At 35.4% G+C, this 15,476-nt stretch overlaps 1 protein-coding gene across 1 annotated transcript in view; it reads right to left on the reverse strand.

Annotated features, from left to right (window-relative positions):
• Window positions 1–11,047: 11,047 nt before the first annotated feature.
• Window positions 11,048–15,476, reverse strand: part of LOC124867723 (voltage-dependent T-type calcium channel subunit alpha-1I-like) — a 170,718-nt gene continuing 166,289 nt past the window's right edge. Inside the window, exon 33 of the mRNA XM_047364302.1 lies at window positions 11,048–13,939. Coding sequence (XP_047220258.1) covers window positions 13,280–13,939 — 660 coding nt within the window. The 3' untranslated portion in view covers window positions 11,048–13,279. The remainder of the gene's footprint in view (window positions 13,940–15,476) is intronic.

Here is a 15,476-nt window from a genome sequence, read left to right on the forward strand (position 1 = left end):
TTTAAAGCCACAAATTTGCATTAGTACAATAGGAATTTAGGCTTCATCAAAATGTCCATACTGACTATGAATCTATGTCTCCTGGTAACCTGAGTGAAGTTTTGATTTGTTTAATCTCTCTTGTTACTAAGCCATATGTCATTCAACATTTAATTGTGATGGCAGCTGATTACACCATACCATTACAGTTCTCACACTGGGCAATCCTAAAAGTCATTCTAAGGAATGCTAAGGAATAAGATGTTGGCTACAAAGTTTTTAATTCAATTCAATTCAACTCAATTCAATTCATTTTTATTTATATAGCGCCAATTCACAACACATGTTGTCTCAAGGGACTTCACAACAGTCAGGTGCATACATTCCAATTAATCCTAACAATTGAACAGTGCAGTCGAAGTTAGCTTTTTATTCAAATTGGATAAAACGTTTTTCTATCTAAGGAAACCCAGCAGATTGCATCCAGTCAGTGACTTGCAGCATTCCCTCCTCCCGGATGAGCATGTAGAGACAGTGAACTCTGTGGTGGCTTTATGTTATTTTGAGTGTTTGGGTGTTTCTTCCCCCCTCGTTCATAGCTCCTTTAGTTACTGTTGTTTTTCTTATGACTTAGTATGGTTTTCTCTTTGTTGTCATTGTTGCCATTATTATTATGATTTTTCTCTGTTTCTTTAATTAGCTCTCCATCTGGTTTCTCTGTGTTTTTTATTTTTGGTTAGGTATTTGTTTCTTCCCCCTTGCACTCTTCTGCTTATTAGTTTATTTTTCTGTTACTTTTCAGTTATACTGTATTCGGTCTTTGTTTCCTAGTCCTCCCAGTCTGGTTCTCTTTATCTTAATTCTCCAGTCCTTCTTTATAGGTTAGCTTTTGTTATTGTTTACTTTTATGCTTGTCCCCGCTTCATCTGCCTCATTCACAGTTTGTTCTTTCAGTATTCGTTTATAGTTTCTTTTAGGGTCGGCTCACTATCTTGTCTTTAGTCCTTTTCCTCATTTAGTTCTATTAGTTTCACCTGCTCCCTCTGCCTTCCTGCCTCCTTGTCTCACCTGTTCTTAGTTCCTTTGATTACCTGCCTTTGTTCTCCCTCAGTATATTAGTTGTTTTTGTTTCTTTGTCCTTTGCTGGTTCCTCTGATCACATTACCTGATTTTGCTCAGTGTTTGCTACGGTCCTTCAGTACAACGCAGACATTTCAATTGTACTCATGCCTTGCACCTGCGGTGAGTTCTGTTATGTTTTACTTGTTCATGACTTGTGAATAAAACTTAAGTTTATGATGAAGATGCTGCTGCCATATTTATTAAGCAAGGGATACAATATCAGGTATTAGGGAAAGGGAAAGAACTTGAATATATAGTAATTGAGATATGGGAACAAGAAGGTAAATTTAAAATAATAAATTTTTATAATCCATGTAAAACATTGTCAATTGAAATAATGGAGGAGTTGAATGAATATTTGGAAGGGAAAGTAATTTGGTGTGGAGATTTTAATGCAAATAGTACATTGTGGGGTAATTGTAATGATAAAAATGGACAAGCTATAGAAGAATTAATGGAAATAAAAAATCTAGTATGTATTAATGATTGGAGGGGAACAAGAATCAATGTAAGAACAGGGATGGAATCGGTTATTGATTTAACAATGGTTTCAAATGGTTTAGCTGGTAGTTGTGAGTGGGGCATTGATAGAAAATCAACAATAGGTAGTGATCATTATCCCATTACAATAAGAGTAGGATTAACTTTAAATAATAATAATATAAATGTCAATAAAAAACAAAATTTTAATAAGGCAGACTGGACTAAATTTAGATACTTGAGTCAAATAAACTTAGAGAAAGTAGATATGAGAATGGATATAAATGATGTAAATTTAAAAATTTGTAAGGTAATCATGGAAGCAGCAGATAATTCTATAAAGAAAGCAGGGTGTAAAAGTAATAAGAAAATGGTACCATGGTGGACAAATGAATGTAAAGAAGCAATAAAGTTAAGAAATAAAGCATTTAAGGTACTAAAAGGAAATCCAATTAATAAGAATTTAATTGATTATAAAAGAAAGCAAGCAATAGTAAGGAGAACTATTAAGAAGGCAAAAAGAGAATATTGGATAAATTTCTGTAGCACAATAGGGAAAGAAACAAAAATAGAAAACATTTGGAAAATAATTAAAAGAATGAATGGCATAAAGAGAGTTTGAATATCCTATATTAAAAATAAATAATATAAATATAGTAAAAGATGAAGATAAAGTTGAAATATTGGCAATAATATTTAGTAAAATTAACAGTTCAAATAATATTAGTGAAGAGGGAAAGAAAAGGAAGAGAAAATACAAAACTTATATATAAAGATGTATTACAGAGTGTTGAAGAAACAAATAATCTGTTAAATGTTGAATTTACAAAAGCTGAATTAAATTATGCACTTAGGAAGACAAAAAATACAGCACCAGGTAAAGATCAAATTTGGTACAGAATGATAAGGCAACTTGGTGGAAAATCGAAAGATATAATATTACAATTATATAATAAAATATGGGAGGAGGGAAAATTACCACTGAGCTGGAAGGAATCAATTATAGTACCAATAGCTAAACCAGGAAAGATAAATCAAATCCAGTAAATTATAGACCAATAGCCTTAACATCAAATCTATGTAAAATAATGGAAAAAATGATTAATAGTAGACTAGTATATTATTTAAATAATAAAGGATATATGTCAAAGTATCAACGTGGTTTTAGAAAAGGGAGGAGTACTAATGATCCAATGCTATGCTTAGAGCATGAAATTAGAAGAGCACAGGTAAATAAAGTGTAGTGGCAGTATTTTTTGATATAGAAAAAGCATATGATGTGGGTGGAAGGATTATTAATTAAATTACAAATACTGGGCATTAAAGGGAAAATATTTAAATGGATTAAAGACATTTTAACAAATAGGAAAATACAAGTTAGAATTGGGGAAGTGATCTCAGGAAAATATATAGTAGAAAATGGAACTCCACATGGGAGTATTATAAGTCCGTTATTGTTTTCAATTATGATAAATGATGTATTTAAAGGTATTGGAAAAGTAATGGGATGTTCACTTTTTGCAGACGATGGAGCTGTTTGGAAAAGAGGAAAAAATGTAGATTTCATTGTAAAGAAATTACAAGAGGTTATTATTGAAATAGAGAAATGGGTGTTACAATGGGGATTTAAGTTTTCAGTTGAAAAAACCAAAGTAATGATATTTAATCAGAAAAAAATTAACAAGGAAATAAAATTAATATTGTATAACCAAGAATTAGAGCAAGCAAAGTATATAACATTTTTAGGATTATGGTTTGATGAAAAACTAAAATGGAATATACATATTCAAAAAGTTGTTGATAAATGTAAGAAAATTTTAAATATTATGAGGTGCTTGGCTGGCAGTGACTGGGGAGCAGATAGGAAATCACTAAAACAGATTTACACAGGAATGATAAGATCTAACATAGACTTTGGTTGTATAGTTTACGGTTCAGCAGCTAAAACACATCTGGTTAAATTAGACATTATTCAACATCAGGCATTAAGATTACGTACTGGAGCATTTAAAACTACACCAACAGCAGCAATAGAAATAGAAATGGGAGAAATGCTGTTAGAGTTAAGAAGAATAAAACTAGAAATAAATTATTGGTTAAATTTACAAGGTAATAACTTGGATCATCCAATTTGGGAAATTTTAAATCCATGTTGGGGAAAAAGAAAAGAAAGAAATGAAGAGTTTTGGATGGAGAATTGAAAATAAAGTAAAATAATTTAAAATGATTTATTTAGAAATTAGTCAAACATCACCAATATCAATTATACCACCAGGGATTCTACCAGAAGCAACAATAGATATGTCAATAATGGAAAAGAAGCAAGATAAATCTTCCATAGTAGATAGTTATTCAGTACAGATACATTTAAATAATTATTATAGATATATTCAAATATATACAGATGCATCAAAAATAAATGGAAAAGTAGGAATAGCTTTTGTAGTACCAGAATTCAATCTAAAAATAGGAAAACGAATTACAGACGGCTCATCAGTATACACAGGAGAAATGTTGGCTATATTATTAGCTTTACAATGGGTAGAAGACATAAAACCATTAAAAACAGTCATTTGCTCAGATTCAAGCTCTGCATTATTAAGTTTAAAATATAATCAACCAGATAGTAGGATGGACATTGTATTAGAAATATTTCATACATTATACAGAATACAAAAAATGGGCTTGATAGTTATATTTGTGTGGGTTCCAGCACATATTGGAGTAGAAGGAAACGAGAGGGCAGATAAAATAGCAAAGAGGATAATTCAAAATCCTATTAGTTTTATAGTTAAAACAAGTAAATCTGAGGGAAAGAGTATTGTTAAAGGAAAGCTGATGGAAAAATTGAAAAAAAAGGTGGGATGAAGGAAAAACAGGAAGATGGTTTTATAAAATTCAGAAGATGGTAGGAGAAAGAAGAAATGAAAGACGAAATAGAAAGGAGGAAAGAGTGATAACAAGGTTGAGATTTGGGCATACAGGACTTAATTATACACTTTTTAAAATTCAAAAGCATGATACTGGTAAATGTGATTACTGTGGAAAATATGAAACAATAGAACATGTTATATTAGAATGTCATAAATATGAAAGAGAGAAGATATATGAGAAGAGAGTTTGAAAGTATTAAGGAAAAGGTTAATTTATTAGATATTTTGAGGAAGAATTTAGGGAGTAAACATATACAAATAGTGATTCGTTTTTTAAAGAAAACAAAATTATTTCATAGAATTTGATTATAGTAGATAAAATTGTGAAAGTATGGAGGATATAGAAGGGTAGAATACAATGTAATGTGTAAGTATGTCTATTTGTATATATACATATAGGTAAGATATATTTATTTAATTTGTAGAATTAAATATATATATATATATATATATATATATAAATAGATAGACCGACACAAACCACACTCCATACCAGTAAGTGGCGGTAATGCTACTAAAAGTTTGTTGCCAACCGCCAATAACACCAACAAGAAGAAGAAGATGCTGCTGCCAAGCTCTTGCCTGTGCTTCAGCCCACCCCAAAACCACAATGTGACAGAAACTCTGCAGGTGTTGCAGATGGTAAACATGTGGTGGCCTTTGAAACTTTGTTAGTTTTAGAGCTTCAGTTTATAGATGCTACCCTTCTATTTGTGGTAATTCTAGCATTTTAAATGTATTACTGTAACAAAAAATTAATTGGAACTCATAGTGTAAAGTTTAATACCTCTAACCTCTTTATGTACTTTTCTAATGTTTTATCTGTGCTTTTGGTGGTTAGGAGATTTTACTTTTAAACAAAGTATCTTTAAATTTACCTCCCTTTCTTTTCAGTTCCATTTTAAGCACTTTCTCCTCTAGCGCCTCATCACTTGATTCAGTCCTCATTACAGGCTGCTAAATTAGGCTGGATTACCTGTGAGCCAGCTGTTCGTTTACATACTGGCTTTGATGGAGTGCAATGTTCATACGAGATAACCAGGTGTCAGCACAGGGGAGTGGGGGGGTTTCTCAGGTGAAAGTTTTCTTTGTGCCAATTCTGTGCTGGAATAGTCCTGAGAAGCGGGGCAATTTGGCAAAAACCCAAGTAGTGTGTGTGTGTGATTCTACAAAGGCTTGTTCTCCATGTGGCTAGAAGTGTAGAATCTCATGGACAATTTCACAAGGTTTTACGAAATTAGTTCTTAGGTCTTTTCTGTTCTGTGTCCACAACTATTTTACCTAAATGTTATCAACTGCCCAAAGAAAAGCAGAGGTAAAAGTAAAACACAAATAAATAAAACAAGTAACTATTTGCCAGATTAAGAATTGCACTAAATGTTCTGTTTAAATAGTTACTTGTACAGAACACCAGAATAACCATTAAGTTACAGCAGTTTTGTGTTATCTTTGCACTTGATATCTAAGTGTGATATCATTTGTCCTAAAACTTCTGAGACAAATTGAATGCAACATAGATGGGATCCTAATAATATTTGTGTGAAAGCTACTGAGAGGTGTCATTTTTTTGTTACTCCCAGTGCTTGTACTATTTGTGCCAGTGTAATGTGGAAAATGTCAAAACATCATACTGTAATTCTCCAAAATATATGCAGACAACATCAGGGTATGTTGGGGTCTGGGTTAGAGTGTGTGTTTTGTGTGACACTTTTTTTTTTTTCAGTTTCCAGATGGTGCTGGAGTTTCTTGGGTGTGCTGGGTGACAGGTGTGACTGATCTGCTGAATGCATGGAGGAGTATTTAAGCAGGAGGCTGCCAGCACTTCAATGCCAGATTTTTGCCTACAGTGGTAACAAGCTCAGCCACTACTAAGCAATGCTTTGGTCTAAGCTGACTTTGTGTATGTTCCTTCGCAGGCTAAAACCTGAATTACTTCGCTGAACATTGACTTCGGTTACAGAAGTTTCTGGACAATCAAGATTACCTACGTCTTGTGGATTTTGTTCCCAAGGACCAAGCTGACAGCTTCCTGTTTTCCTCAATCTCCTGAACAAAGGCATGAGCGTACCCTGTCCACCCTCCTATGCAAGTACCTGTACATTGAACTAACTCCTGATCTCACCAGAGCTCACTCAACAGCACCAGTGAAACCATCTGGATTACTCAGTTTTGCAAGCCTGGTCCCCGAATCCCTCTACCCCTGGCGACCTGACTGCACGTGTGTATGTGTGTCTTGTGTCATGATGTATGTTTGGATGGGTTGTATCTTTGAATTGAATTTAGTAAGCCATTTTCCTCACTACAACAGTTACCTTTCATTAATTCTGCAACTTAATAGTTCCTTGTTTCACCATTTCTCCTCCCCCTCTTTCTGTACAGTTGGCAATTCACCTGTACAAGTTCCAGACTCACTTGCTGTAAATAAAACACCTAGGAGTGTTCTTTATGTGGGTCAGATCTATTACAAAAACAATGACCTGGTACAGATTACTGAATTTTTAACTGATCAGTAACAGGAGTCCCTGACAGAACTCTGCTCCCAAAACAATTGCTAGTCTTGGGTGGGTGAATATGCCAGTGACATCTAAAGTGAAATCCATGTTTGGCTCCAAATCTAAGGCTTTTTTAAAAATCTTTTACTATGATGATCAGTGAGAGAAGCAGTAGATGCTCCATGTGTGTCCACAGAGCCAGCTCAAGCCATTTCGGCGTCCTAGATGAGATTAGGGTTTACTGCCCCATGTGTTCCCCACGCCCGTCTCTCAATGTTATGGACTGTGTACAGATGTGACTTGTAGTTTTTCAGTGTGATTGTCCAGGACAGGTGTAGATATTTACCTGTTGAACAGTAAAAGTAAAACCTGCACCTGTAGCAGACAAACTTTGTCTTCAACAAAACAAATGATCTAGTTAAGATTATGCATGTATTTAAATAAAAAGTTGCAACACTTTTGCTACTTACACAGCAGCTATGGCATATACAGTAGCATTATTTGGCAAGTTTGCCTTATTTTAATGAAGTAGCCTAAGGAAATTATACCCTCAACATAAAACAAAGGCAGACCTGCAGCATGCACTCCAATTTACCACCCAAATAACCTCACAAAGAGGAAGATGGTCCTACCAAACATTTAGAGTAGACACAAACACACCAAGGTGCCTTCAATTGTCTAGCCACAGCACCTATTATGTCTTTAGGATGTGAACTTTAGAAATGACAGATCTGGTTTGTTGTAATGTTTTGAGTTCTATTAAACCAAAAGTTGCAGGCTTGCAGCGATGCAACTTTTACTTCCCATTAGAAACAGGAAAATGGTCCCGCACCTTAGAACAGGGGTAAAAGAGGGGCCTGTGGAGCTACAAAAACAAGGATTTCAGTCCAAAGCAATGGGCTTCCACTTTATGTAGACCACAACTGAATGATTTAAATGTGAAAAGGAAAGATTTGAAAGCATGATATGCTTCCTTTAAGACCACTGCAAGATTTATAAGAATGACACAATTTATTGTATGTATAGTGTGGTATGCTCAGGGACATGCACAGATGGACACTAGGTGGTGCTAGAGCATCTGCCCTTTTTAACTCTGGACAAAAAGTGCCCTCTTCTCCTCTGTTGTCAGAGCCCTGTCCTGCCAACAAGCTGGCTAACCAGCCAGGTACCAAACAATGAGTGCATTTGCTTCCTAAACCTCAGATGAAAATGTTAAAACGTCACTTGTCTCAATTTGCTCTAAACAGAGCAGGCCAATCAATTCTATTAAATGAAATTCAAAAATACTTTATTCATCCCAAAGGGAAACTAATTGTTTTTGTAGCTCATTTTATGCAGGTTTCTTCAAAGAGCTGATGGTGATGTCTGTGAGCAGGAAGGATCTGCAGACTCTAGCGGTCTGTCTTAAAGCAGATCTGAAGAAGTCTCTGACTAAGGACACTCTGTTGTTATACAACAGTCTCATGAAGAGGATGATCAGGGTTCTCCATAATGTTGTTCATTTTATGAAGAATCCTTAAATGGCGAACCTTTACCCGCTACATCTTCTATAGCCACCACCAGGTCACTATTTAGCTCTTAGATTAAATTAGAATAAATAAATTCAAATGCATCTCATAGACGTAGTTCCTGATGACTTCTATTTGACTCGTTTTTTTGTTTTTTTATTGCAAATACAATAGACCAGTTAAATATTTCATTTAAATATAATACCAGATAAGCTGGGTATCACTACATTTCCCACACTACAAAAAAAATCCTTTAATAAAGTTCAATAAATGTGGGGCATATAGGCTAACTTGTATTATTTATTTCTGTGTATACAAAAATTATGTTGTGATCAGAGTATTTTAATATGTAAATAGCAGACATCTTGTAATCAGTTCTCAGGACTTGTAGTTAATCTCAATCTTATCTAGAATAATTTCTATCATATATCTCACTGGCTACAAGGGAAGTATAGATGATTCTTATGATCATATTCTCTACTGTTTGTTTCATCTTGACTATAAAGTTTGTATAACTGTTTTTCTGGGTATAGCTAAATTACACTGTAGAACTGTCACTGGTTACTCATATTTCTGAAGGTAACTCATTTAGTGGACCTACTTGGTACATTTGGCAGGGTATAACCTGCTTTGCTACAACCTAAGGTTATATGGTGCAGAAGATATTTTGTAATAAAAGTACAGAATGATATAGACAAACATGCTGTGCTCACTTAAGTCTTTGAGTAAAAGACACTAAGTCAAGTCTCTTGTATTTTAACTATCTTTTTTAAATTTGTTTCTAATTTTGTGAATTTAAAATGGTTATTTATTTTATAGACCCTTATTTTAGTTTAGACATGTGGCATTGCAATACTCTGTTCTATTGTTGCCAATTTGATTGTTTGAGAAACCAACCTGTAGTGTTGAACATCTGCATCAGAACGCATGTGGCCATTATTTAAAATGGGTATATATACATGATGTTCAAGCCGTGCCTGTAATAAATCTCACACAATGGCAGCCGACAGCTTCATGTGCCACCGAAGGTGCCCTTTTTCTCCCACTTCAGCACCTGCCCCCCAAAATGTCTATGGACACCACTGGGTATGCTAATATTTATATATCAATGTGCTATATAACTTAGAACAGTAAAATGTGATTATGGAGATGCATGGAGAAGAAGTGGGATTAAATAAGTTCCACCCACTCCTGTGAATATGTGAAACTAAACTATTATGTATGCACTTTTATGTTACACTGTTGATAACTTGCACATATTCAACTAAAACAAAACCTATGAACGAAACGAGGTGGTTTATTTTGATATTTTCAGCTATAAGTGTCCTTGTAATGTTGCAGCTAGCTTAACAGTGAGACAATGCAGGATATTAGTTATGTTTATTTTGCTCTGAAATTATCCAATTATCCAAAGTCATTTATGGCATTTATTTGCAGAGACATTCATGTGGTCAGTCCATAATCCATGAATGGCTAAAAATCAAGTGCATCCTTTCACAGTAAAGCGTGCGCAGCAACAACATTTTGTTGCTCACAAACTGACTTTCTTTCAGTCATTACACATGAGATAAAAACTGTTACTAAGACTCAGGTCTCTGACCAGGAGTCCAAGGCTTATCTCAAGGCTCATCATCTTTAGGGCACAAGTGACAAGTCAGTCTCAAACTCAAGTTGCCATTTCTGCAGTGCAACAGTAAAACTGCTTGTCTAGTTTTTATCACATAGGAAAATAAGAGTCTTTATTTCTGCTGGTCCCCATGAATATTGAGCACCTTGAGGCCAGCTGGTGCCACTCTTTCAGTAAAGAAACTAAAACAGCAGCAAACACAAAGTCATAGTTTGTCACTGTTTAGGAGTTAAGTAAGCTCATTTCACATCCACATCAAAAACATTGCAAACATTTTTTTTTTTTTACTTTGCTGTACTGTGGCACTTGTGCGATAGCCTATGCTTACATAGGCAGTGGAAGTGGTAAAACTAGAATCTGTTTTCAGAATCTGAAATTACATCAAGCAAGAATGGGAAATAATTGCACCTACAAAGCTTCAACAATTAGTGTTCTCAGTTCCCAAAGTATTGTTTAAAGGAAAGGTTATGTAACACAGTGGTAAAGATGCCCCTGTCCCAACTTTTATGGAAGTGTGAAATTCAAAATAAGTGAAGATTTGCAACAAAACTGAGGTTTATCAGTTTGAACTTAAAATATATTGTCTTTGTTTCGTATTAAATTGCATGTAGGTTGAAGAGGATTTGCAAATTGTTGTATTCTGTTTTTATTTACATTTTACACAATGTCCCAATCTTATTGGAATTGGGGTTGTAACTCTTTAGGTAATTGTACGCTTACCTTTCAGAGCAAAAAGCGTTTTTCTCTCATTCATGGACAGAGTAAAATTAACACATGATGTACCTGCTTAAAGCTCTTAAACTGAATTAAGTAATTTAAAAAATAAAATTTCTCTAACCCTCAGCGGAAGCAAATTAATCATTTGTTTTAACTGAAAATTAGACAAGCTAACAAAGACCTACTGTACTGTGATCAAATCTTATATATGGGATATATATTAAACAACATCATGAAAAAAGATCAAGAGTCAGACACGGTTTAAAATCTATTCCATTTTTATGACACAAGACTGACATTTAAGAAAACTAAAAGAAAAACAACAAAAGAAAAACATGCATTTGAGTAAACTAAAATTGGATTGAGATGGTGGAGAAAGGCAACACACAATTTAGAATACATTAATACACAATCTCCTTTTTGGTGACCTTTGAATGATGGTGACATTTTATTCGAATACATAAATTCATAAATTACAATCTTTTCTCTTTATATTGCCTATCTCTATAAGTCTCATACATCTAACTGTACATCATCACACCGCAGCATATTGCATATCTTAGATAGAGGTGGGGTATTCATTTAATACTTAATTTTCCTTACTGAAGGGAGGTTATATGACTGGGTTAGCTCAACAATGGGGATGAATACGAAGTAGAGGTCATAAACACCGAGGTTTTCTCTGTCTTGTCTGAAACAAGTACAAAGAAATCCTGCATAGTGTTGACATCAACATCTTGTTACGGGGGATGTGGCTGTTTGTGTTTGTAGTATTTTATGATTATTTTGAGAGCATTGGTCCACCTGAGGTCTACTTGGTTGGATATTTATGGACTGTGACATAAATATATGATAGGATAGGTAATCACTTTTTGTCAATACATCAAGTGTTCAAGGAAGCATACAACATCAATTTAACCAACATTGCTTGCCATACTGTTTTCTAAAAACATGCTACACTCAAGCAGACCTGGGTCAAATGACTACTTTTTGAAAAGCTGACTCAACCACATAGCCAAGCCTGGTATGAATTGACATATTGTTGGTATGAAAGCATTCCTTTTTGTACCTGACAAAGTGTGCTACAGTCCAAACTGCAAGTGCACAAAAAAGGCAAAAGCATTTACTGTTAAGCACCCTGTCAAAGCAGACTCTCAAAAAAACCCTGCCCTGCGATGTTGGACGCTGTAATGCAGATGTTGTTGTGTTTTAGGTAAGCAGGGCACACTGGCTTCAATCCTATCCAAAGACATGCCCTAACAAGTAAGAAGAACCTCTTGCCTTTTTCCTGAAACTGAGAAGTGTTACATTTCATTATTCTGATATAAAACTTCTAAAGATAATTTAAATTTTTATATTTTGGGTGTTTCAGACATTTACTACGGGAACATATTTGTGACTGCATATTTCCATGTCTACATATTCACATTAGTGAAGTATTTTTGGTTAATGGAAATGCCCAGATAAAATTTGTAATAAAACTAAATGAGGTGTTATTTAACAATAGTATTTAGCCCAGGTCTGCACTCAGTACATTATAGCCCTTCATATGTACTTCAAAAGTAAAAATGTTTCTGTCTCTTAAAGTGAACAATGCTTCCTCCAACTCCTCACTTTAATTTTCAGCAGCATTAATGAAGTCTTTCTTTTTAGTAGAGTCCCTTTACCTATTCTTAGATTTGCCATGCTCCTGGCTTGTCTCCTTATATCTGTGTCCCCTCTTTCTTTTTCCCACAAATAAAGACACGTGTGTCTTTTAAAACTGAAAAAAAAAAATAATTGTAAAAATAAAATACAGTTCTTTGTTAATCTACCATATTCACTAGAGATTGGAAAAGGGGGATGCTACTGTTATCCATGGATATTAAAAAAGACTACAAGACTAGCTGTACAAAGTTCAGTTCTTCCTCAAAAAGGAGCTTCATAGGTTATAATCAGCCATGCAAGACTGTTCTCTTTTTTTAACAGAGGGTGCGGGCACATAGGGTCAAGCAAGCCCTGTGTCCTGTAATTTAATATCACCTAGTAATGTTTGTCAATCACTACAAACTTCAGGCCTGTTTTCTCTAATTGCTTTTGTGAATGTCCTATCAGGATTATTCAGATATAAAGCCCAAGACTGGCAAAGTTCAAAGCCAAATCAAGGTTGTGCTAAAAGGTGAATCAGCTTGTAATTACTGTTAAAATCTGTCAAAAGATAACCGTGTCCTGTGCAAAAGGGAAAATGAGGCATGTTTTATGAAATTACATATCTTAAGCAGCCAAATCTGAGGAGAAAATTAATATAACAGAACACTGAATGAAGTGAATTGTTTAAGAATTTTTTCACAGGACCTGTGTTAAAAGGTCTCTTCATACTCTGCTCAAACACCAGAAATGCAGATGATTTAACTGTTCCACAACAGAAGGGCAAGAGGTGTTTCATCTTTTTTTCCTGGAGCTTGTGTTGATATGTCGAGTGCTGCTCTTCATGCCTGTCACATTACTGTCCTCCTGTGGACCTTTTTCCCTTCCCTCAGTCCAGGGGTTGGACAAGAAACCATGGGGATCGGCACATAAGTGTCGGCCATCTTTACCTCGGGCAGATAGATTTGACTGGTCTAGAGAGCCTGTGCTGTTACATTTCTTCATCACTGTGGGTGCCAGAGCGCCTGGGGTGAGCAGCGACGTAAGGGAGAGGCTGTTCAGTGTTTCTGACAAATGTTCGCTGTAGAGGGCTTGGCGGCAGCCATCTCTTCTTGTCCCTGTGCCCACCTCTTCATCTGAGGGCTCCATAGAGTACTGCTGGGGGCAGCCTGGGCTGGTACTTCCAATGCTGCTGCTGCTGTGGCTCCTCTGTTTCCTTCGATTCGCATGCAGAGTAAGAGCAGAACTCCGTCTGTTTATCAATGACTGCTCTGGATCTGCTGTGGCAGTTTCTCGAGGGTGCAACGAAAGGCGGGGGACAGGGCAGAGGAGAGGCACAGGGAGTTCCAGCTGTTGAGGTGGGCAGACGCTAAAGCTGAGCCCTTCATCCAGTGTGGCCTGCAGGCTGCCATCTGAACTGCCAGTGGCCAAGGTTGAGTCACTGTGGGATGGGTGCTGCACAAAGAAAATAATTATTGAATACTCATTTCATTTTTTAATTTTCAAAAGTTAATGTATTTCAGTAATTCAAGTCAAAAAGTCATTATAGCAGAGCCAGTGTCATTCATCTTTAACCTTTCACAACAAACTAATGTCATTCCAAATGTGTGGAAGATAGCTTTTGTTCCTCCCCTCTTAAAAGGTGGAGTTACTGCTCTAAATAACTATCACCCCATTTCTAAACTTTGTATTTTACCTAAGGTCCTTGAAAGGTTAGTAAATTACCAACTTAAATATTACCTGATTTGATCAAACTTTTTATCTTGCCATCAGTCTGGTTTTATAAAACAACACAGCACTGTAACAGCCATCACTAAATGATATCGGGGAAACTCTGGATACCAAAGGACACTGTGCTGCCCTTTTCATTGAATAGTCCAAGGATTTTGTAACTGCAGATCATTCTATCCTCTGTTAGAAGCTCTTAGAGATTAGTCTTTCAGAGCAAACAGCTGGGTGGTTTTGTGTTGACATCTGTCTGGATGCTAACAGTATGTACAACACAGTGGTCTGTCTTCAGATTACAAGAAAATCATGAAATGTGTTGCACAAGGCTCTATTCTGGGTCCAGTACTTTTTTTTCAATTGATGTTAATAATGTTGGTCAAAATGTTATTGAGGCCAGTACGCATTTATATGCTGATGATGACAATAATTTATTGTCAGACAAAGTCTGCAACATTGGTTCCTGAGTGTCTACACTTTGCATTTTATTCCATCCAATCAGATCTATTTAAACTCCAAGTTGTTCTTAATGCTGCCAAAACAAAAGCTATGCTTTTCGCAAACAAAAAAACAAAAGTGCCACAAACTATAATCCCTATTAGGTCTACAAATGGCACAGCTATTTAAAGTTTGCAGAAATTTATAAATACCTCAGCATTGCCATAGATAAAAATGTATCCTCTAAGTATCACATTGACCATATTCTGAAAAAACTGAACCTAAATTTAGGATTCTTTTTTTGAAATAGTTCATATTTTTCTCTTGTGGCTCTCTCATAAAAATCTTGTGTCTGCAACCTTCCTTCTGCTGCTAAACTATGGTGATGTTGTGTATAAGAATGCCGAACCTTGTGATTTATAACAAAATGTAAAGCCTTCACACATCAGTGTACCCTATTCTCAACGATAAACTGGCCATCATTATCTACCCACAGACTTCAACACTGGTATACTTTCATTTGTAAATCCATCCTCGGCCTGCTGCCTCCATATTTACATTCCAAAATGTCTCAAAGACAGTATGGTCACAGCCTATGTTCCGGGTATTTTATTTCTTTCAGTGTCCTCTCAGTTTGCACAGAATTTGAAAAAAAAGACCTTCTCTTATTCTGCTCTGTATCTCTGGAATACAGTGCAGCAAGAACTGAAATTGTCCAGTCTGATCTTTCTGGGACATATTAAGCAAATTTAAAAGAAAATAGAAAAATCATCATTTCAAGTCTGTACTTGATTTTGAGTTAGGTTTAAACTTTGTTCCTTTTTAAATG

This window comes from Girardinichthys multiradiatus, chromosome 5 (genome assembly GCF_021462225.1).
Source record: "Girardinichthys multiradiatus isolate DD_20200921_A chromosome 5, DD_fGirMul_XY1, whole genome shotgun sequence".
Taxonomy (NCBI): domain Eukaryota; kingdom Metazoa; phylum Chordata; class Actinopteri; order Cyprinodontiformes; family Goodeidae; genus Girardinichthys; species Girardinichthys multiradiatus.